Source organism: Bombus pyrosoma, linkage group LG10 (assembly GCF_014825855.1).
Source record: "Bombus pyrosoma isolate SC7728 linkage group LG10, ASM1482585v1, whole genome shotgun sequence".
In the NCBI taxonomy this organism is placed as follows: Eukaryota; Metazoa; Arthropoda; class Insecta; order Hymenoptera; family Apidae; genus Bombus; species Bombus pyrosoma.
Window position 1 is genome coordinate 10,661,997 of NC_057779.1, and position 23,114 is coordinate 10,685,110.

General features: G+C 39.4%; 1 protein-coding gene across 7 annotated transcripts in view; it reads left to right on the forward strand.

Annotated features, from left to right (window-relative positions):
* The window catches only part of LOC122572065, a 64,689-nt gene that overhangs the window by 21,984 nt on the left and 19,591 nt on the right, over positions 1 to 23,114 (forward strand). For 3 of the 7 annotated variants that reach the window (XM_043736606.1, XM_043736605.1, XM_043736603.1), the window contains exon 2: positions 18,873 to 19,754. In XM_043736606.1, the coding sequence (XP_043592541.1) occupies positions 19,520 to 19,754 (235 nt within the window). In that variant the 5' untranslated portion in view covers positions 18,873 to 19,519. Of the gene's footprint in view, positions 1 to 13,968; positions 14,107 to 16,181; positions 16,204 to 18,872; positions 19,755 to 22,011; positions 22,278 to 23,114 lie in introns of those variants that run through there. The other 4 variants (XM_043736604.1, XM_043736607.1, XM_043736608.1 and 1 more) reach the window with 4 other exon arrangements.

Consider the following 23,114-nt stretch of genomic DNA (forward strand, 5'->3'; position numbering starts at 1 on the left):
CTCTTTTCGTATTTTAAGTTGCTCTATCTCTATTTATTCGTTACAGTTTGCAACGTTTCTTGCGGCAGGCTTTCACATTTTTGTCTTTTATCTCAGAAACTTTTCTTTTTATATAATTTAAATGGCAGTAAACGGACTTGAATGTTTACTATTTCAAACGTAGATATAATTATTTTAACTACTATTTCTTTTATTTACGCTTATAAAGCGGAGCAATCCGCTTTATAAGCGTATGCATAATGATATTTGAAATGGCCGTTACCATAACCGATACCGTAAACAAACCGATATTTCGTTCAATTATAAGTTTAATTGCAATTAAAAAATCGAAACTACGTGAAACTGTTATACATTTTATTTAAATTCCAAATGAAGTTTGCCAAGCTCTACTAGCAACCAACTTGTGCATCTATTAATTTATAATTTTTCCATAGAAAGCATCCATCTGCAGCATCGTATACAGGCTGTGCTATCGAAACGTACGTTTTACATAAAATATGTTAATTAAAACTCGTTACTTTTATTTTATAAATTACCTAAATTACGCTGTCAGAAAGAAGTAAATGATTAGGTGTGCAGGAAAATTAAATTGGTATCGTTAAATAGAGATTCATGATATACGATGTAAAAAAGATTAGCCAATTGGAGTGATTCGAATTAAAGATTCATGGAGCAGGTGCAGGACGGTTGCGAGAAGTAAGAAAAAATAAAAAGTAGAATAAAATATGAGAAAAGTTTCTTGTGCAATTTATAAGTTACATAATGTGTAATGTCGTGGAATGAGCGAATCTAAATATCTCTGATAAATTTAATTATCAAATTAGACTCAACGAGAATTAGAAAATAAGTTGTTGGTAAATCGTGGATAATGTTCTGCATCAACGACACGTTGCGAACAACAGTGCGAAAGGTTGGTGCGAATATCTAATAAATGAAATATCGGATTGAACGAAAGGCCTCGATAAATGCATTGCGAATTTGTCGTATTATTTGCCGATACGCGTTCATCTTACCTGGCAAATCGTTTCCTTTAACGTTCTTCGCGAGGAAAATCCAGCGGCGCAATACGCGGCGATCTTACAAGCCAAAGATCGATTCTTCCGTCCTTCATCGAGGTTAACTCTCGTTTAACTATCGCGTCGAATGAAAAACCAGTCTGTTCTCCTTTTTCTATCTTTACCTTGTTTCTTACACAATGCGCTCGTATCACATCGTTCGTATTCCTTCGTTCATATTCCACGGCATTGGAAATAGATCGGAAAATATTACCAGTAACTCATCCACGTTCGTGTCCTTCTTCCACGCCCAACGCTCAGTTGCGATCGCGTTAATTCCTGCTGTCGCTAATATCTTATTAGCAAAGTTGAAATCATCGAAACGAACGATTGCTTTCTTTTTCGAAATTATCTTTTACGTAACACAAGTATTAACATGGTCGATAAAACATAGCCTATTCAGCGAATACGTGGAAAATAGAGCAGCGATTCGAAAGTGGGTCAATGATTTTATCATCTTGAAAGTAGAATAATTCTATTGTCGCGAAATTCCACTCGTTCTCGAGAAATCGATAAAAAATGAGAAACGTCGGCGGAATCCAACTTGATATCGTATGGATGAAAATTTCGATTTAGAAGCAGTCATTAGCTCTAGCCACGTTTATCCATGTTAAAACATTTATAATATACTACGTGTTTCACTACGACCGTAAAGGATAAATATCGCGTGATTTCTTGCGGCTGCTTTTGCCGATTTTGTACGATTTGCGTACAAGGTACGCTGCGAACAGGGACGGAAATAGCGTCATACATTTAACCGTTGAGAAGACGTTAACAGGCTGGGAGAAAAGTATAATGTAATAATAATAAGCGGCAGCATTTGATGATTAAAAGGGGAAAGATCGATCGTGTCATAGACGGTCAGAGACGGAAGTTGACGAGAGACTCGGCTCTCACGAGACAAGTGACTTTTATAAAATCGTTTATCGCAAAAGTGAACGTTCCTGGCTCTGTTTCTAATGCAGATATGACGACTATTTGATGTGCGTCCGGTATAGTCCGGTATTTAGCGACCGGTATAGTTACAGATGATATTGTCGAGGAAGATCCATCGACGTTCCGCGTACGAGCTTCTCGCATTTCGAAACCAACGGTTTCTTCGAATCGAACAGATTCCTTGGCATCGAGTCTCGTTTAAAAGCCCGTAAAAACGATTTACGCGATCGTCACGGTTTTATAAGAAATTTTTCATTCCTGCCGCGCAACTTTCTAACGCGGCGTAGATTTTTCACTGCCGGCGAAAACAGTCGTCACTGATATTTCAATTAAACGGAACGAACGAACGAACGAACGAACGAGGGCTAACCTTTGAAAAAACGTCGTTCGCATCCACGGTAAAAATAGGAAATTGATTTCGATCGCAGCTTTGCTTTTACGCGCAGTAATCAGACATTTTACTCGTATAAAAATGAATGTATCTTACCTATCCGTCGACGCTTTAATACCGCTCGATTGTAACGTTATCACGTTGTTATTATTGCGTTTTAATATTTCCATCGAAATCTAAACTGTCTATCAAAGAGTAAAACACGAATACGAGAAACTTGAAAAGCAATATTTGAAAATAAGCATCGAACTCGACGATTCTATCTATTATTATCTATCGATTGCAAGTTGCTTTTGCTTTGTCCTTTGAAATATCGTTCGTCACGCATGAAATTCGTAGTCGTCGTGCGTTCTATCGTCATCTTCTGCGTCACGTATTTGTATATCGGACTTGAGAAATTTCACCGATTCTGACATGGCTCTGACTGGAACAGAAGCTGCAAGGAAGCAGATCGAATGCCGAGTGGTTGGTGCTTAGGCGACAAAACTTTTAACGATACCTTTCTGTCAGGTGTGAAAACGCTAAACACGCGAAAGAAAGGAACGGACTTTGCTGCAGGTGCGTGCGCCAACCGGAAACAGATTAAGAGAGTTTAGTCACGAGCTCGCATCTATGCGTTTTCTAATGCATTTCCCTGTCCCTTGTTGCGTTTGCGTTGTGCATCGGCTTATAGGAATCGCCAAAAGCACGCATTCGCTATTAGAGAAACTTGCATCGTTAACGAAAAGAAAGCTAAGAAACGTACGTGTTCCGTCCTGGAAACACGGATTTTTTTACCATAATCTGATACGTTCCTGTGGCACTTTTTATATATATTTCTTAATTACTATCCTATATCGGGTTTATAACATCAGGATAATATATATTATTAAAGCGTAGATGAAATCCAATTAAAGCTGTAGAATATCGAATGCGAATCGCGTATAGTACAGTATTTTTCTTTGGACATGTTATGTCGATCCTTTGTATTTTCATTGTTAATTAATTATATTTAATTAATTAATCCACGTGAAATTGCATCAGTCTGGAAATCGTTTAACCTTTTTCCCAAATATTCTCCGCTGTTACGAATAGTTTCGGGGACGTTCGTAAAGATCCATTTAAACCGCACGCTCTCTATACTCTGTATACTCTATGCCTTCGCAAAAGAGAGAGAGAGAGAGAGAGAGAGAAAAAAAGGAAATAGCCGGTTATTAGCGGGCGATTAGATTAGGCGTGAAAATTTCATCGATGTAATCGAGAAAAATGATTTGAAGGGTAATAAAGTCTCGAACTCGTTCGACTAGTGCCGGATTTTAGTCGCGATTCCTTTTATTTGCCAAGCTACTCGCACAGGCATCGAATATGTCGCGTTTAAACACCAACCTACTCGAAAGTACCGTTTCTTTTGCTTTTTCCGCTTGCTTATGTGTAGCTATTTACGTTCGTTCGCACGTACTCGAGCTCATCGCTAAATTAATATCGATAAAAGTTGATGCGAGACAGCGATTGACGTACGATTGCACGACGATAAATGGAATAAACGCGGTAGATGCCCGATTCACCTGTTTCTACCATCCTGTGGAACAGACGCTCGAACGCGTATTTCCGTTTGTCTCGCCGGTCGTTAGACAGAACGCTGGCTTATTAAAATTCCAGCGGCTGAAAACTAACCTCTGGCTTTTGTTCGGCCTTTGAGTTTGTCTCGATGAAAATGCAAACGGACCAACCTGTCGCTGGATTATAGTCTGTTTCGAGGAGAAATTCTTTCTTTCTTTCCTATGGCTACATACAGCGTTATATAGTTACAGGATTCGGGTGAAAACGTTTGAACGTTTATTAATAGAAATGAAATTTTATCTTATCGATCGGTTGTCCGTGCCAAAGAAAAGAACGCAAAAACTCGGAATCGTTGACCTCGTCGGTGGGTCTTGTTGATCACCTTGCCAAGGCACGAAATGAAATCCTGCAGGAAGCGATCTTGACTGTCCGTTCGAGGTGAAGCGGTTTCACCGCGTTCAGCGTTCAGCGTTCAGCGTTCGGCGTTCGGCGCAGAATTTTTGAAATTAAAATTGACTAAATCATCGGCAACGATCAATACCTTGCGTGATTGAAACCGATTTACGTTATCAAAGTATCCTTTCTAAATATAAATAAAATACAAATAAACCTTTTGCATTAAGCTGATCGACGTCCTTAAGGAATGTGCGAATAATGTGGCAAAGCGAAGCCAGAAACGCCGCCAGGAGGCTGGTCGCTCGATCTTTTTTCAAACGGTCCATGATCTTGCACCTCGATCGCTTTATAACCGCACAAACATACACTCTGTGTAGTATACATATAACTCGATCGTAACTGGAGCACAGACGCTGTAGAAAGTGGTCTTGATTTTTTATCCTCCCGACCCAAGTCGCTCTTTTATACGTCGCTCGTGGCGCGGTTTTTTGAATCGAGGACGTCCGGATCACCGCGATCGACTTTTACGTCCGCGGAATATCGTCGGAAACGTTTGTTAATGGGCCCGAATACGATAATATTGCCAATACGGTATCGTAATTGCTTTCGACTCGACCCGTTTCGATCTCGCTAGATGCTCGCTAAGATGCTCGCTAGATGCTCGCTAGATGTTCGCTAGATGCTCCAAGTTATCTAACATAGAAATTTTCATTCTCATTTGCGATATTAGTTTGCGAGTCGTTAGTTATTAGTTAGCGTTCCCAGTTATTCGATATTACGATAGGTCACTGTCGTAAAGTCTCTAGCGATCATAGTGGTATTTATGGTACAACGATAGACGAATTATTTTGGATTTAGCGTAATTTGACGTTACGGAAAGTTTAGATGTTTGGAAAATTTGTTAAATACGATAGAGCCTTACGGATGGAGCACAAGCGAAATACATGGTATTGGAAAAGTCACGATCGCGGACGTTAAAAGGCAAAAATACGATATTGAAAATTATGTGAACTGACGCGAGGTGTCGAGGAAAATGGACCTTCCGGAAAGGTCGCGATATTCCTTCGAGTCGGAAAGCTCGGCAACTTGTACCGTAGTCGTACGATTGCGAATTACTCTTAATACAAACACCGAGTTTACAACGCGTCCCTGGCTATCGAGCGCGGATTAAGCGGAAATTTTACGCCGCATATATTATCCCTTTGATAACCTAGCTCAAAGATTTTTCAATTCGAAGATATCGATATTTACTATCATCATTTACTATCATCTGTGCGTAACGCTCGAAACAATCAATTCCCTTAGGCGGTAAACGTTACACGCACGTATCGCGTATTTTAGCTAATAACCGAGTTTCGATCGTGTCGAACAATGCCGGAATCCTAATCTCTGTATTACGTGCCGTAAATCGAGCTATGCTAAGGTCCGTGTTTAACTAAGAAAGCTAGTTATTAATAGGAATGCCCGTTAGGCGAATTGTCGCGCGAGCGTCGTCAAGACGCGTAAATTCCGCCTTAGGAATGTCGTCGTGCAAAGCTTATTTCGACGTTTTAAGAGCTCCGCGTAAGAGCCGTTACGTAGCTCGGTCGCCAGCCACCAGATCGTCGGTAATCACCGGCTTCGAGAAAATATGTAATAACGCGTGTACATGCACGATACGAGGTCGTACTTTGTACTACGCACTTGGCCGTTGCGGTCACGATTCCCACGTTGCGATTCCCTTTGCTTTCTACAACTTTAAACGATATTTCATAATACGATGGAATTTCCATTTATTCGAACAAAATCTTGGTTAACGTTCAATCGATCGAATTCGCTCGTCTGCTCTTCAACTCTCGTTCATTACCCTTAATTATTATCTCTCGTTAATTACCCTATAGATAGGTTATTATCGATAAGTTAGATCAGAAATTTGTAATATGGAAAAGTATATAAATATCGCAAGTGTAACATTCATCTTGTAACACATTGTTACTACATTCGCTAGATAAAATACCGTCTTCCATTTCTTCAGTTCCATTGACAAAAATATCCACTAATTATTACTAAATTGTTACGCGCAAAGTGTCATTGTCGATTCAAGGCGTCGAACAAATACGATACGTCGCTACTAGGCATTGAAGACTTTCCTTCAACGACATGGCTGATGGTTTTACGCACCGAGCCCCTCGTTTCACCTTTCGTTTCTCCTCTCGTTCTGCATCGACGAAAGTAGAAGCTTGCATCGTGCACACGAACAAATATAATGACACAAATTTAAACGACTGCGGTTACTCGTAGGCGGCCGTAAGAGATTGCAATTAGGATCCAACGAGAGATTCGCGATAGCGATTACGATGCCACCGTCGTGAGAAAGTCCCGGCACGAATCTCGGTTTCCTTGCTTCCTTCCTTGAGAAGGTTCGCCTCGCCGGCTTCTCCGACGAATCTTGTCGGTGCCCCTTTACCCTTTTCTTTTTCTTTTTCCTTTTCTTTTTCTTTCTTCTATATTCTTCTTCACGCGCCACAGTTTATTTCATAGCACGATCGCCAATTTCACCCCCGATAGGACTCGATCAAACTTTCCAGCTATCGGCCACGAACATTCAACGACGCAACTACCAACTGCTTGACCGAGAAGAGAATCACCGCTGTTGGCAGCCCCTTCTTGCGAAACCAACAGTATAAATTGGTACAAAGACGCTTCTTCGTCCGTATGACGAAATTATGACTTCCTTATCTCTACCTGTATAGAGTGACTCACGAAATCGTGAGTATTCAAACACTGTTAGAAAATGTATGGACGCTCCCTTATTTCTCACAGAATATAAATTAACTACAAAATTAGAATTAGAAAAATAGAAAATTAGACTCGGAACGATTTTATCCCTTGTTAGATCGATCGATTTAGCATTATATCACAGACACGAGGAAATTTCTGACTATCGGTACTGATTGCAGCGATAATGCTTAAACGATATTTGATATTTCTATAGATCGTGTATCTAATTTTAATACATCATCGATAAGGTTGTAAATAAAGGATTTAGATTACACACGACACGACACGACACGACACGACACGACACGACACGACACGACACAGTCGACGAAATATCTTTCGATCGTTAGTCTGCCATTAATTCGAATACACTCTTATAATCGATAATCGTAGTTTGTTAGTCGAAGGTTCTTAATAAATATTCGAGCCGCACGTTCTAACGGTCAATTATTCGTTGTATTAACGCGCTACGATACTCGACCAAGAGCATCTCTGGTGCTAATCGTATATTTAAGATTGCTAATTAGTAAGAAAATTGAATTTCGTCGAGATGAAGTTTGCTACGTAATTCGAACGTCGGCTGTTTTTTCCTTTGTTTTTTCTCTGTTTTTTTCTCTGTTTTTTCTCTGGTGTGTTCGAGACAATTCTTTTTTCCTGCATCACCGCATGAAAGCGTCAAGCGAAAGTTTCACAGAGTCCAACGGCCTTTGAGCGAGCGCAGCACAACGACGCCGACGTTACACCACTATATTTACTTGTCACTTTTTCTTATTACGTCTATCTACGTATCAGAGATGTGGTTATTCGCTTTTTTATTTTCCTCCTTGTTCACGTCTCTTTCCCTTTTATATCGCAGCTATCTAAATAACGTAGTGCTTCAAGAGCTGTAAAGCTATTATATATACACGTTTTGTTCCAATGGCGACGAAACAACTACTTTTACGTATTTTGGCTTTTACCTATATACCTTCCGCCATCAGGTACTATATAATTCGACGTATTATAATCTATATATATATATAAATAATATAAATAGTATAATTTATATCGTAAAAGCGATATACTTGTCACTTATGTTGAGACAGGTTTTACGCAGAAATTGAAATTACAGTGAAATTCTTACTTACAATGGTATATACTATTCTTCTTTCTTTCTTTCTTTCCTTTTGTTAAATATCCACGGTTTCAGCGTAAAGGTTTTCACCGTATCGATATATTTTACAACGTTTGAGGGTCCTTGTCTGCTTAACAATTTGTAAACCGATAACGCCTTTCTATCTGCTTGGCATTGAACAAATTCGAGCCTTTGTAATTTCCGATTTCGTCGCAAGATTTTTCCGAGTTACACAAACGTTTCAACTTTTTAAATTCCTTTGACAAATACACTGATAATCGTTGCATATCGTTGATATGTAAGTATTAAATTAGTAGGGTAAATCTCGTGGCAAAGTGCGTTCTTCGTTTCGTTCCTAAGTCAAAAATACACGTAATTAAAATAGGTGTATGTAGATTTTCATGACTCTACACCATCCATCTTATTTACGTAATTCTTACACGTATACATACGTACGCACGTGCAAGTCGCGTACGCAATTCGATGACGCATTTTCCCCGCACGTCATCCCCTTTCTCGTTTCCGTCGATTTCCTTCTGACCGGCGTGCAACCGATACAATAAGTTCCGTACTTTTGACTTTGTTCTTTCCACTTTCGCAGAACTCTCGACGCACCGATGAACTCGTGTTCGCTATCATATCTATAAATCACGAAACGACGAAAGTACGACTGAGTTTCGTGTAGCGGATAAAAGGTGAATTTGCAGACAGTGCTCTCGCAATCGTTGCTTTAGCATACAATCGTGGGAGGTTCCGGTGCAGGGCTATGCTCCATTTCCCTTCGTCTCGTCTTCCTTTGCCAACTTTCTGTCTTTTTTTCTTTTCTTCTTTTTTTTCTTTTTCCAACCACCGAGATAATTACCACGACGAGTCATACACTCTACTCGGTACTATAGTATAGAGTACCGAGATCCTTTTCTTTTGCTCGCGCGTGTCTCTTCTTTATCTCTTTTTCTATCCTTATTTCGCGCGAACGAGTATATTTCGCGACCAAAAAGAGAGTAGCTTCTTCGTGACGCGTTTGTTTAAACTAGTCCACGACCGTCCGAGATACATGTTACGCACGAGAATATTTTTACGCATTTAAATATTTACTCTCTTTTTCTTTTTCGAGATATTATCGGATAACTTTACGCTGTTTGGAGACACCGAAGAAACGATGGGCGATAGAAATATCATGTAGTAGAAAAAGAAGGAAAAAGGAAAAGAAAAAGAGAAAAAAAGAAAAAGAAAGAGATAAGGTGCTACGCATCGTTCCATTGTACCTAATATCCGCTATCTGTTTCTTCGAATATCTGTTTCGAAGGAAAGAAATCGATTGGGAACCGTGAGAAATTCTCGACTAAGTGCAGCTTGCAAAGATATCGACCAACTCTTGGATTGGAAGAGAACGAGGTTGAGTCACAGATTCAACCGTGGTTCAATTTAATTATTCAATTTAGCCAAGTCACAGGGTTGTGTAGTAAGGTTCGCTCGAGTTTAGCACAATCTCAATTACGGAACATTCAGTTATTCAGTTTGTTACAGTCCCGATAAAAAGATCAACGGGGCTGGTCTTTCGAACCTCGAACGACAAATACCATCTCTAGGATCTTATAATCTTTTAAAGTTTTCTGATCGCAACGGAGATTGCATTCTTAGATCAGATCGCAACGGAGAACAACGCGATAGCAAAAAAGCTCCGAACGCAAAGAGACGAATTCAACCGGATATTTATAAAAAGACGCAGCTGGTATCGTGTTAGGCGGTAAAAACAAGAACTTGATATTTTTCCTGGAAAGCGTTCGAACCAACTCGCGTAAAAACGGTACGCGGGTATCAACGTTGGTATCGTGCAAGTATTGCTTCTTAAAAGCTACTTAAAAGCTATCGCGCTGTCAATTTTATTTGAAAATCGATTTTACAATCCATGTTACTTGTAACTATCGTAAATTGCTCCTTAGTGTATCTGCCTTTTATTCAGTACTAAATGATAATAGAATTTAATCTAATTGCGTTTGTTTCACTTTATCCGTACATAAAATAAGATATGATATATTTCAATAAGATAGCATCGCGCGATCGCATTACTAAACGCGATTCCCCTCGATGATAGCTTTTAAAAGCTAATACGCGGTATTATCGCTAAGTAACAATACATGTTCCTACGATATTATATACTATTATCTGGTTTAATTTATCGCTGGGCTCTGTACTTTATAATTATTTATACCTGTAAACTCTAAACTAATCTTTCATCTAATACGGAATTTATTCGATAAACTCGTGTTGACAAACATCGAGCGATAACTACGCGCTACGTAATCGCCTTTGAAAACGATATAGGACACATAAGCTTTTTTTTACCGTTTCGACTCTCCATTGTCCGTTCTCCACTCTGCAGTTTGCAAATAACTCGTTTCTTTCTTCTCTCGATGCTCGGTTAATTACAGACCGAGCCTCTCGTACCTCGCCAGCCTAAAAATCATTATGAGTACAAGCGACCCCGCTCTAACAATCGGTTCAAATACGTCGCAGTTACGTTGAAACATTGACCGACAATGTACGCGAATCTCATTTTCATTGTTACGTATGTATTTCGTCTAGATTCGTTCGCTTTGCATTTCAGAAGAATATACGAATTACATGTACGTAGTTCTTGCGATATAGATGGTGTTTTCAAGTTTAGTATCTTTAGTAGCGCGTCGCGATCGAAACGAATAATTTAATCTCTGGATAGAAATAGCCAAGACATATTTCTAAAAAAATCATATTTCTAAAACAAATCTTGTCGTATGGAAGACTATCGGGCAATTTATTCGGAGAAAGTTTACACCAGATATAAGGTCTTTTTTTTCTACTCGACTCTAGGTCGTTAATTCCACTAAATCCTTTCACTATTTACGAGATCCGTTGGTTAAACGACCTCTGCGATGGTATTTACACGAATACGGTGCATAAACACATTCTTTCACGTTGCTACTAGGAATGCAAACGCTTTCTACCGACCTTCGTCGAAAAATTGAGCAAAAAGGCCAACGTGAGAATTAAGCAAATCACGTGGCTAGTCAATGGAACGATTTAGCGAAACAGCGAACATATAGCGCGGAGAAAATACAGCGCGATCAAAGTGTACAAAGTATACGAATGAACGCAACAATTTGATACGATAGGCGCGATAAAAATGGAATGTATGGAAAAGAAACATTTTATATCGATCTGTTGACGACTGATCGGTGGTTGGCGGGGAAAAATTAGATTTACGGGTAGATTTTTCTGCCGACAACACGATCGCACGACCTACAAATACAGTCTTAAGAACTGGAAAGAAGTTGTCGCCGACTGGAATTACAAATTTCTCTTATACGCAGCAATACTATCCTAGTGGCAGAATTTCCTAGTCGGAAATTTTACCGGTGTTGTCTCCTTCTGCTGGCACATTTCTCACAATGTCAAGCATGTTTGCAGATTCAAGGCACGTTCGAGGTCACCTGAATCTTACATGTACGCGTTTCGTTTCGTAAAATGCGAAAATCCGACAAAGTCGCGGGCCATGATGCGTGCGCTCTTGTTCTTATAATTCGTCTCGATGATAGTTGTATTAGCGGTTGATTGTTACGCGGCAACAGTCATGGCCAGGAAGACCTTGATAATTCGTTCACGTGGAAAACAGCTACTCGTAACGACCCCAAAACCGAGAAAACGAGAGAAAACGAGAGAAAACGAGAGAAAACGAGAGAAAACGAGAGAATTACTGGCTGACAGAGTACTCGGTCGTTGGTACTTTTAATCGAGGAGATTTGCGAACGATTTGATAATTACGATTAAAAATTATTTGAAAGATTCGTCTATTTTATATTTACAAAATGACTAAAATTTGTCGACTGTTTCATCGATAATCCCCCGCTGTTCCGTGAGAAATATGTATTATTATTGTTGAGAATTTTGGATCTTTGAAACCGAAATAATGTTATAGGAACAAAAAATTTACGCTTTTAATTAATGTTTAAATAGTTATACATTTATTTAATGGACGATCTCTATTATATTTATCGATACATATCTGCACGCGTCTCAGCACTTTCTTCTTTACCTGACTGTTTACTGACGACCCTTCGACATGCTTCTAACGACTGACCAGTTTACGGCCATCTGTTTTTGAGACGCTGCGCACACAAATACTCCCACACACTAATACTCGCAAGTATTCACTACAAGTATTCTTACTGCACGTTTAACCTAGTCCAGCACAGAGAATTATACATATCTCAACAATTATAACTACATATATATATTATACTAGGTATAATCGATACATATAGCGGTATAATATAGCGATAAAATAATAGCGATATAACTCCAAGTGTCTTTGGTACAAGTTATTAATGCACGAAATTATTAATATCGCGATAAAAGGAAAGTAATCGGTTTTGTTGGAATATCAAACCGTTGGTTCGTATTTGATAATCGTAAAAATGTTTCAATTCTTATTCTCCAAGTATTTATCGATTTATGAATTATCAGCTTCGATCAGCTTATTCAGTTACGATAGAACGATATATGTGAATTTCTATCTATGAAAATTAACGTAATTTTTATCGTAATTTTATAATAATTAAAAAAATAACTGTACGCACATGTACACGTGGCAAAGCAATCTCGTCTCAAAAACGTTATTCTCAACGTTTTAGATTCGTTTCTCCTTGCAGGCTCGCTTCATTCGCCACGAGAAACTCTGTATTTATCTTAATTATCAAGAATCGCTACGTATGAAATTTTGCAATTAATAAAGTAATTCGCTACTGTTATGTAATATTTGTATGATACTTTTAATCGTCAAATTCAACGATTTAATTCACGCTAGAGTACATAAAGGTATAATTAAAGCGCGATAAGGTAATTACATCTGTTTTCTTATAAAATATCCACCTGTTTCTCGAAGCTTCGGATCGTCAGCCCATACTAACAAACAAACAAACAAACAAACAAACCAACCTTTCATTACGTAAACGTACATAAGAAATAATTAGTTGAATAATCGCAGACGTTCGAGCTGCTAATTCATCCGCACCTTTTCATCGCTGTATTCATCATACTGTACATATAGGATCCATAGATGTAGGATGAAATATAGTATATTACGTAAAACTGTTATGATTATATGGTACGCGTTATAAAAACATGTGGAAATTTTAGTAGCATCGAGTAAGTCGCTGAAAGTCAACCTTGAAACTAATGTAAAAACGTTTCTATGTAAAATCTAGAAACGGCGATTCAAGATGTGTATTTGCCGCGAATTAACAAACCGCGTACAATAAGCGTCAAGTATCGAACGATGATTAAGCGCGTGTGTCCGCGCGAGATGATGGGCGAGTATTAAAAGTTTCCCGTCGGTGGGAAAGGTGGCGTCGTAATTTAACAGTTCGTCGCGACACATGGCGGGATATCGACGCGCACATTTCAAACGAAGCGGCTACACAGGATAAAGAGGCGATTCTTTCGTGACAAGTACTGTCACGAAATTGCCGCTAATAAATAGCGCGAAGGATAAAACGACAGCGATTTCATTAATAATATCGCGATGAATCAAGATCCCGATGAATCGTTCTTTGCGCGATGATCGTGCGACAGACGACCGATAGTTTGACACAGATAATTAATAGTTTTTGTAACCGTGACTTTTAATACAAATTATACATGTACGGATAAGCACAGGTAGATAATTACAAGCGATAAGATAACTAATTATTATAGCGACTACGGTGGTTAGCGATACGTTAGAAGTAACAAGGCGTTTAAACGATCCACAGCAAACGTACAGCTTCTTCTCCAAGTATTTACAACTTGCTACAGAGATACAACGGTGTGTACTATTCTAACTCGTTCAACTTGGAACGTTCGTTTTAAACAATATTCGATCTCAACAGCGTGTTTCGGTGAGTCTGGAAGCTTTTTTCATACGCAATTTTTTATACTAGCCTCTAAATCTATAATATATTAGATAACGTTCCAACGTTTCGAAATTATCTACCGTATAATACGATATTCCATCTTTTTTACCACGTTACACGTTAGGTAATTGATATAACGACACTTGGCGAAACAGTCTTATGCAATCGTTGAACAATAAAGCATAGACATGTATACATAGCGATTCGAGTATTCTATTTTCAGCTCATTGTAACAGTTACAACCGTCATCTTTGCGCATGACATTGACTCAAGTAACCACGATTATGTCCTGTTTAACAACATACGGTCGAGCAACGTATAATAATAGTCGAGATGTTCGCTGCCCATTTCCATCCACACGTGCATCTTACAAATTTATGCATTATTATTATTATTATTATTATTATTATTACTATTATTTATACGTTGATCGTTGACTCGAACTGGCAGAAAGCCTGAAACTTCTTTTCCAGATATATCGTACGAACGATCGTTCGTTTTTCGCCCGATCTCTGGACAAAAAGAATCGGTCGCGCGAATCCTCCCAACGGAGAAAGTCGATCTGTTCTATGATCACTGGTAATTACGCAGCACCGTAAACGGTGCTTTTATTTATTCAAGAAAGAGACTATACGCCCGATATTTGTGCAAATAGGCAATCGGCAGTCGGCCTGGTATTCCCAGCGACTATGTGGATTTTTATCGAGAAATTTGTTTGCTTCGAAGATGAGAACGGAAAAATGATATCTCCCTTCCAAAAGCAGTATTGTTGCAACCAGACGATTCGGTCAGTGTTAAAGAAATCGTGGCTGAAAGAAATTTTCACGACGTGTATTCGGAGATTTATTAGGTGGTCAGCCGGATGTTCGATATTTCCTGCAAAGCGAAGCTTAAAGCTTAATATTGTATATATTTGATTTACGATAAGTTATTAGGCTCGGCATGTGGCATTTTTCTATATTTGCTCTTTCGTAACGTCGATTATGTATTATTATAATAATATTTTCAATACGTTATACGTGTGTACACCTACTACTAAGAGAGTAATTTCCACGTGACTCGATACGTTTTCAAAAATTTACCAGCTTCGTTATTCCACGAGAAGCGTACAGTTCAACAACTCTTGATCTCACGTTATTCAGTGACCAAGAAAGCACTTGCGAGTCGATCGTTTTCGATCACATACGATGCGTTGTAAATCGGAAGCACTTGACGGAAACGATTATTCATCTACTGGTCGATTAGAACGATGCTTTAATCAGCACCTTTTCTTGGAGACGTTTTTTCCGTTCTAAATAACAACCAACACTGTTCTTGCACTTTGCCTTTAGCTATCTTACGTTTTTATTTTCAAGCCGGACAGACAGCAATTTCTTACATCGGCGTTGCGTTTTATTTGACGCTTACCGCGCGCAATTACGGTTAATCGCAAGTAACGAGTTATTATCGAAATGTTGCAACACTCGTCCGATAATCACCTGACAGTTTTAAAACACACCCTCGTTTATCAGTTTTCCTTTTATAAGCTCGCATGCCTCGCAGGCTAACGTAATGGATGAATTTTTCACGACAAAGGAACTTTCATAATATTCTTTTAATCGTGCCAGTTTGAAACATTTCTTAGAAAACAACTTATCAACCTATCTATATCAAAGTCATTCACTTGACAAAAGTATTTTAAAATCCATCGTATGAAAGAGGGAGATGGCTATTCTATTCTATTAATTTATGCGGTATATCGAGAAAAGAATACCTTGAACGCAGCGTAGGCGTGTGTGCGTACAGGCAAGGAAACACTCGATAAAAGAAATTTCAAGAAGAGAGACATTTTTTCGTCTTGTCGAACACGGTAGCTCGATTCTTGAGCAACGTTTCCTACTGGACTGACCGCAACGCTTCCGTTGAAAGCCGTAATTTCCGCTAAGATAAGTTAAGCGGGCAAAAACATAGACGATTTGTACTGTTCAGTCCGCGCCGAAGCGCAAGACAGGAGCCTTGGGCTCGAAATTCAACAAACCGTGTACCGACTTTTACGCTTATCCCCGTCCATCCTTGCGATCCTTTTATTCAGCGTAGTTCGCAGTGAGTGAAATTTCGTAAACTCTCTCAGTACCGTGCTGTCTGGTTAATCCACGTTTCATATTTCGATTCGCGTAGTTTGTCATTTTAGTTACAAACAACAGTAACAGCAGAACAGCGAAACATTGTCCCATACGATACTCTGTATCGGTCTGTTCAACTACAAATAACGACACTATATATACCTGGTCGTAGAATTTTTCTAGATTACACGTTTAAAATCGATATAATGCAATACCAAAGACGTTTTTTCTACCTCTTAAAACGATGTTGGAAATTCCTATTTTGTACGTTTGCTTTCCTAGTACGTTCGTTTACGGTCGGATACAATGTTTTGCATGTTTTCCATTCCACGAAAATGACAAACATTCGTGTGATTTTGAAGTTTGTGAAATTAGAGGAATGGCACCGATATCGATAATTATTCCGTTTCCTTAGTTTGAATATAAGAAAAATATGACTTTGCGGAGTACACGTACTTGTTACGCCGTAATATCCAGTAATAGACAGATGACAACTGGATGATTACTAGATATTCGTGCCAATTTATTATATGTTATCGGAAAAGATGGGACTCGAGCACGAGTCATTTTTCCATTTATTAAATATTATTAAATATTATTAAATATTATTAAATATTATTAAATATTTATTATTAAATATTTCTCAGATATTCGAATATCGTATTTTGGATATTATATATTATATTTATATATTCCCCGGTATTAAATTAAAATTAAATTAAATTATGCAACGATGTAATGTAGCGACACTGATAAAACGATTAAACGATTAGCTTTATAATGACATTTTACGCGCGTTACCATATTTTAAAGTTTGAAACATCGTTAATGGTTCGAGACGAACCTTTCTAATTCTAAAGGCAGCTTGCCTATACCTATCGTACCTTGGAAAATGTTCATCGACGCAGCTAATGTTTATTTTTCAATTTTTGCCAAGGTGGCGGACTGCTGGTGGACGCACCATTTTATCTGAAAATATATACGCGATGTACACGTTTATACGTACACACATAGAAAAGAATGTGTAGCCGTTTTCCTGACACGTGCTTATCGTCCGGGTTCCATGTGCTTGCAAATGGAAGACCAACGCGCTTTTATCGAACTTTCCACGCAAAACCTAGTAGAAGGTCGTCCAGGAAATTACATTATGTGTCTTTATCCTACTGTTGCTACGTACTCGCATCTGCGATTCACGAGGCTACGAACAGCCTATTCTTCTATAATTCTATAATACGAACAAAGATCACACGGACAGAAATTTCATAACAATGACATTAATCGATCGACATTAACGAGAATATTGCACGCATTAACGTTTAGTTGCACCAATTAACACTTTGCGTGTTGCGTAGCGAAAATTTGAATTTTGAAAGTCGAAACGCGACGCTCGTTCCTCTAGAGTGGGAAACAGTGCGAAAGTAACTGGGAAATGTAAAATAAGTAAGATTTTTCTCGTAAATCTTCGTATTCGAGACAAAGCGTTTTTGTAGAAACAAGAAACAAGAAAGAAGAAACAAGAAAGCAGAAACAAGAAAAAGAAAAGAGAGATTGGATACGCGTGTAAAAAGAAAGATATATACACACGTATGAGAATTTTTACTCAGCCTACTTACGCTTTGGGAGATGAAAAAAAATGTCAAAAATAGCATTTCCATTTTCACAGTCTCGAAACGATGCTCCACCTCCCACTTTGATTTCTCGCCACAGTACCATTTCTATTTTACAGTCTGCGCGTTCTTCCCTTCTTCGCGCGTTCACCTTCTTTTCTTTTCGGATTGCACATTTTTACGTACCGTCGTAATTAAAAGAGCAATTAAAAGACACACACGCTGTTAGTATCGTGAATTCAAATTCCAAATTTACATCTTCATTTATATAATAGCACTTTCTCTTTTCTCAGATGTCTTTATATAGGTTTTACAAGATAATTACATATTAGAATAAATGCGTTTATATTTGGAACGATAACGAGCTATAAAAGAAATATGTCGTAATTTCGAAAATACCGCTGTTATTTAAGAAAAATTCAAATTATTTAAGAAAAATTCAAATTATTTAAGAAAAATTCAAATTATTTAAGAAAAATTCAAATTATTTAAGAAAATTGAAGCAAAGCGCGTACAAGAGTTTAATGAAAAAAGAAAAGAAAGAAAAGGAGCTTAATCAAAGGAAGAATATATCGATATCAAACTTGTTTAGCCCTCTTTCGAAGCTGTGGGACGAATTTAGTCTTGCAAAATGTTATACAAGATATAAGTTATACAAGCCTAGTTTTGTTTCCATTCAGAATTATTTCTTCTTACCACTTGTTTCTTACACTTGTTAGCACATTTTCTATTATCGCTGACCCAGTTATCGAGGTTTTATTCGTCGATTCGTCGATAAAACGGCTTACAATTAGAAAACCAAAGCGACAGAGAGTTTGTTATAAGAAGTTAAAAAGTAAAATTCGAAAGTTTGCCGAAAAGTGAGGGGGGGGGGGGCGGGAGAACAGTGTAGGTATTCCAGTGACAAGCAATGTATTTTAAGAAGCGTATACCCTGTATTCCACCAATGCCTAGCGATAACAAACGATCGAGTTTTCTTTTCTGGCGACTGGCGCGATGAAAGCAATTTAGCGATGAATTTCAATGTCCGATTCTGTTGCAGGAGCGACCAAAGGAACGCCGTTCGTACTGGCAAGAAGGGACGCACTGGAAGGAAGGAGGTTCCGGAAGATATTTGCGGGTTTTCGTGAGAACCAACGACCTTGCATTTTTACTTGAGAACAAGTAGGAGAGGTCGGCCTTGAAGCGTGGAAATACGCGGCGTCGCGTGGTAATAGTCGTGAAACAGGCAGCAGAACTCGGTATCAAGAGAGAGATTTATTCGAGTTTCACAACCTCTCTCGATCAGCGGCACCGGTGGTCGCGGTCGTGACCTCGATAGAGCTCATCCACCCGGTTGGATAACTCGACTCTCGATTCGAGCAGCCGCCACAGAACCCTGAAAGGTCGAGCCGCTTGGTAGCCTCGCTCTTTCGCCAGCCTACTCCTCCTGCTTCTCGGTACCACCACCGGACCACAACCGCACCACCGCCGCCGCACCACCACCGGAAGTCGCACGATGTAGCGACTTTTGCCGGCGATTGCATCGCGCGATAACATTGTATCCGATCGAAACTGTGTTCTGCGCGTGTTACGCGTTGTACGCGTCCGTGCGCTCGCGTCTGTGTCCCTTGACAAGAGAAACAGAAACAAGACGTTGGAATATTTTCGGACGATAGCAGCGTGGCGGCGGTCGCGCGCGCGCCAACCATGAAAACGATGATGGGCGACGTGGCCCCGAATTCCGTCGACGAACAGAACGGCACTTGCGCCTCGGCACACAACCCCACTGCCGGCAAAGAATTCGGCCACAAGACCCTCAAGTCCTTGAAGAGGGGCCTCGGCAGACTTTGGAGGAGGCATCGTGGCAACGCCTCCATCACCGAATACGACCCTTGCTACAAGGTCGCTTATCTTGGGAACGTTCTCACTGGATGGGCCAAGGGTAAGCCAATTATCTGATTTTCTTTGTCTTTACGGGCACCGATCGTTAACGTTTGCACTACCGTTTTCCCGCCAACCACCGGGCAATTTCTTCTTATTCGACGGCCGCTTCTTTCGAAATAACCACCGAGTTTTAACCGTTTTGCGATCGATCGATGCAAGAGAAGGAGAGCGTACGATCGACATATTGCTCGGTTGCGTAAAAACGAAACGTCGCCGAAACGTCGATACTGGTGTATCGAGGCTCGCCTTGCTCCGATCGCTCGCGATACGATGTCCGCGAGACGAGCTTCTATCCAGACAGCGAGAGAGTGGCTAGGTTTACGTTAATGTCGACGTTTACCTTAACATTTCTATGGTTTCTCGCATTTCGTCCCGCAATTTCCTACGATCAGGTCGAGCAAGAACTTATCGACTGACTGCAAATACCAATACACGGTCTTTTACGACTGTAATTAATACGTGGTTTCTTAGTGCGTGAAAGCCGCGTATATATTTGCCCCGATACACGTAATACGTAATTTGAACGTATTAACGACGATCTTTTTCTTCCGTTTCACTTATTCCTTCGACGATCAAACGAATCCATGTTGTTGGCACGCTCCATGTATATGCATGCGTGTATACGCATTTCCTATTAATACGAAAACGATATTCAAGTGGACACTTGAAATTTATTAGCTTCGAAATTACGTACGCGTTTCGCCAACTCTATACCAATGCCTATTATCGTCGGTATCTGTCAGCGACGACAGTGGAACAAATCTTTCGCAAAACGTTGGCAGCTTGGCCGACCAACGAAACGCGATGAAAACCAGTTTGGATAATTACAAGTATTTCAAATGCCACTTGAAAGTATCCGGTTACCCGCTTAGTATCTTTCGTGGGATGTAATTTAATTTTCGAAAGAAAACAGCCGACCGATTTACTCACGCTCCACCGAGATAACGCGACGATAAATCGTCGATCGTCGATCGTCGATCGTGGAACGTGCCGAAATTTAACATTTAACAAAAGAGATATAAGAATGTCGTAAGTTATATAAATAGCGTGATAAAAAAGTTGTTGGAAACTGACAGGAAGATTACATGCCGATTAATTCGATCGGTCCTATCTAAATATAGATACGAATTCATCTATAATAACGTCTGACAGCTAATTAATCTTAGTATAAAAAGCTACTTTTATCCTACGTAACGAAATATTACAACAAATGGCGATCAATGTCTTTATACCTACATATCTGTTAATCTTATATAAAAGTTTTCTTCGACAATCGACAATCGACCATCTAATATCGATGTACATAAGCTTCACACACCTTGCACGATAAATACCATTGACGATTCTTGCCTTATAAAACATGATTTTCTTCGTTGAACGTAAACAAGTAGATGCGAGTTTTGCATCGAACATTTATTATGTACAACGAAGAAGTTTTTTCCACTCTGTTCGCGTCTACGTACGAAGCGACGTATATCCATTGATCGTTATTAGCAGACTGTGCACGCTGGTGTTTGTTCGTGGGAAATGAAAAAATGCAACAGCCCAAGGGATACGTTTATATGCGTATTATTATATGCGTATTACGCACGTAAACGGACACTTGCGGAAAATATCCAAAGCAAAGTATAAACGTCCAGTGGTTGAAACAAATCGCCTCGCTTCCACTTGCTCGGTTACAAGAGTCAGTTTAAGAAAAATGTAAACTTGCATAAACGTTCTTTAGCCTAGCGGTTGGAAATTCTGATCGGCAGGGCAGCTAATTAATTGCCTCGGGAGAAAGGTGCCTGACCTGACACGGATAAATTCTGAATCGTCGAGTCCGAGACGCGTAAACGACACAGACGGAAGCGCGTAATACGTACTCGTTGCAGTTGGCAGCCGAGCAAGGTCAACGTCTAACCAGCCCAATCCTCTACTCCACCCGTTTATACTGGCAGCGTTCGATACGAATAAATCTCATTCGACTGGAATTTATCGTAAATTCGCGCGCGCATGCACTAGTTACTGGTTAATAAGGGAAATAAACGAAAGGAATTTTACTCGCTAAACGATCATATCTACTTAAAATGTAACGAAATAGAAACTCTAGATAGAAACGCTTAACGATAGATAGCTTGAGAGAGCTTCGGCGCGTGTTAACAAGAAAACAGCCTTCGTCACCTTCGTCACCTTCGCTGCGCACAATTTCAGATGAAAATTTCCAAAAAATTTCAAAATTGGAAAAAATTCGTACAATATCTACTAGGCGTACAAATATTCTATTATCCGGATGCATTTGGCATCGAAATGAATTTTGGTCCAAATGAATGAGAAAAAGAATCCGTATCCGCTGTAGCCAGAAGAAGCGTAGTAAGAAGAGAGAAAGAAACGAGTACTTGGATATCGCGCGGTACAACGACAGGCGTATACGGAGTACAATCTGCAATCTGCAATCTCGATAGGAGGGGACTCCTACTTTCTCTACATACCTTTGCTTCGGACTGGGTCGGCCTTAATCATCGGGAACACCATTATTACGGTACGTTTATTCGCAACCGCTTATTTCGTCGCGATTAATTAATTCTCGGCTGACTCTGCTCGGCTAGCAGACACTCGTAACCTCCTTCGATCCCTTTTACGGAAGGTAGTAAAAGCCCCGTCGTTCTCCCCGAGTTGCTTTTCACGAAATCCACCGTCTGTCGCGATTCCCAGAAACTCGAAAAGAAAATTATTCAAGCAATCGACCGTAACACGATCGCCGATACTTTCACCCGCCAGAGATCATGCCACGTAATTAACATCTTAATAGCGTTTGCCGGGTATTAATAGCCACGAAATTAAGACCGCGGATTCTCCTCTGTTTCTGCCACATTCAAAGTTGCAACAATGCAAATATCAACTCGTTATAACATCTAAAGTTCCATACATCTCTTTACTTTTGAACAGAAAAATATCTCATGCTTATCGATCAAAAGTAAAATGACATTTTTAATAAAATAAAGTAAAATAAAATGGCGTTTTACAACTTGAACGAAAATATTGTTCGTAGAAACACGGCAAACACGTTCGAGCACATCGATCTATTATCCGATAGATAATGCCGTGAATGCCGATATGATGATATTAAAGCAGAAAGGAACACGTATTCGACGTTTCTTGCAAATATGCGGATAAATTATCGTCCTTTGTAGCGTTAACATTAATTTTCACAGCTACGTCGATCAAATTTGTTTTTACTTTTCTCAACGGATACCGTAAAATCCGAGTTTATAGAACGATACTTGTAGCACTGGTCCGTCGTTCAATTTATTCGATTTAACAACTTCCAGTTTTGCCTCCGACTCGTTCTCGCTGACCTTCGCGTCACCACTTTCGA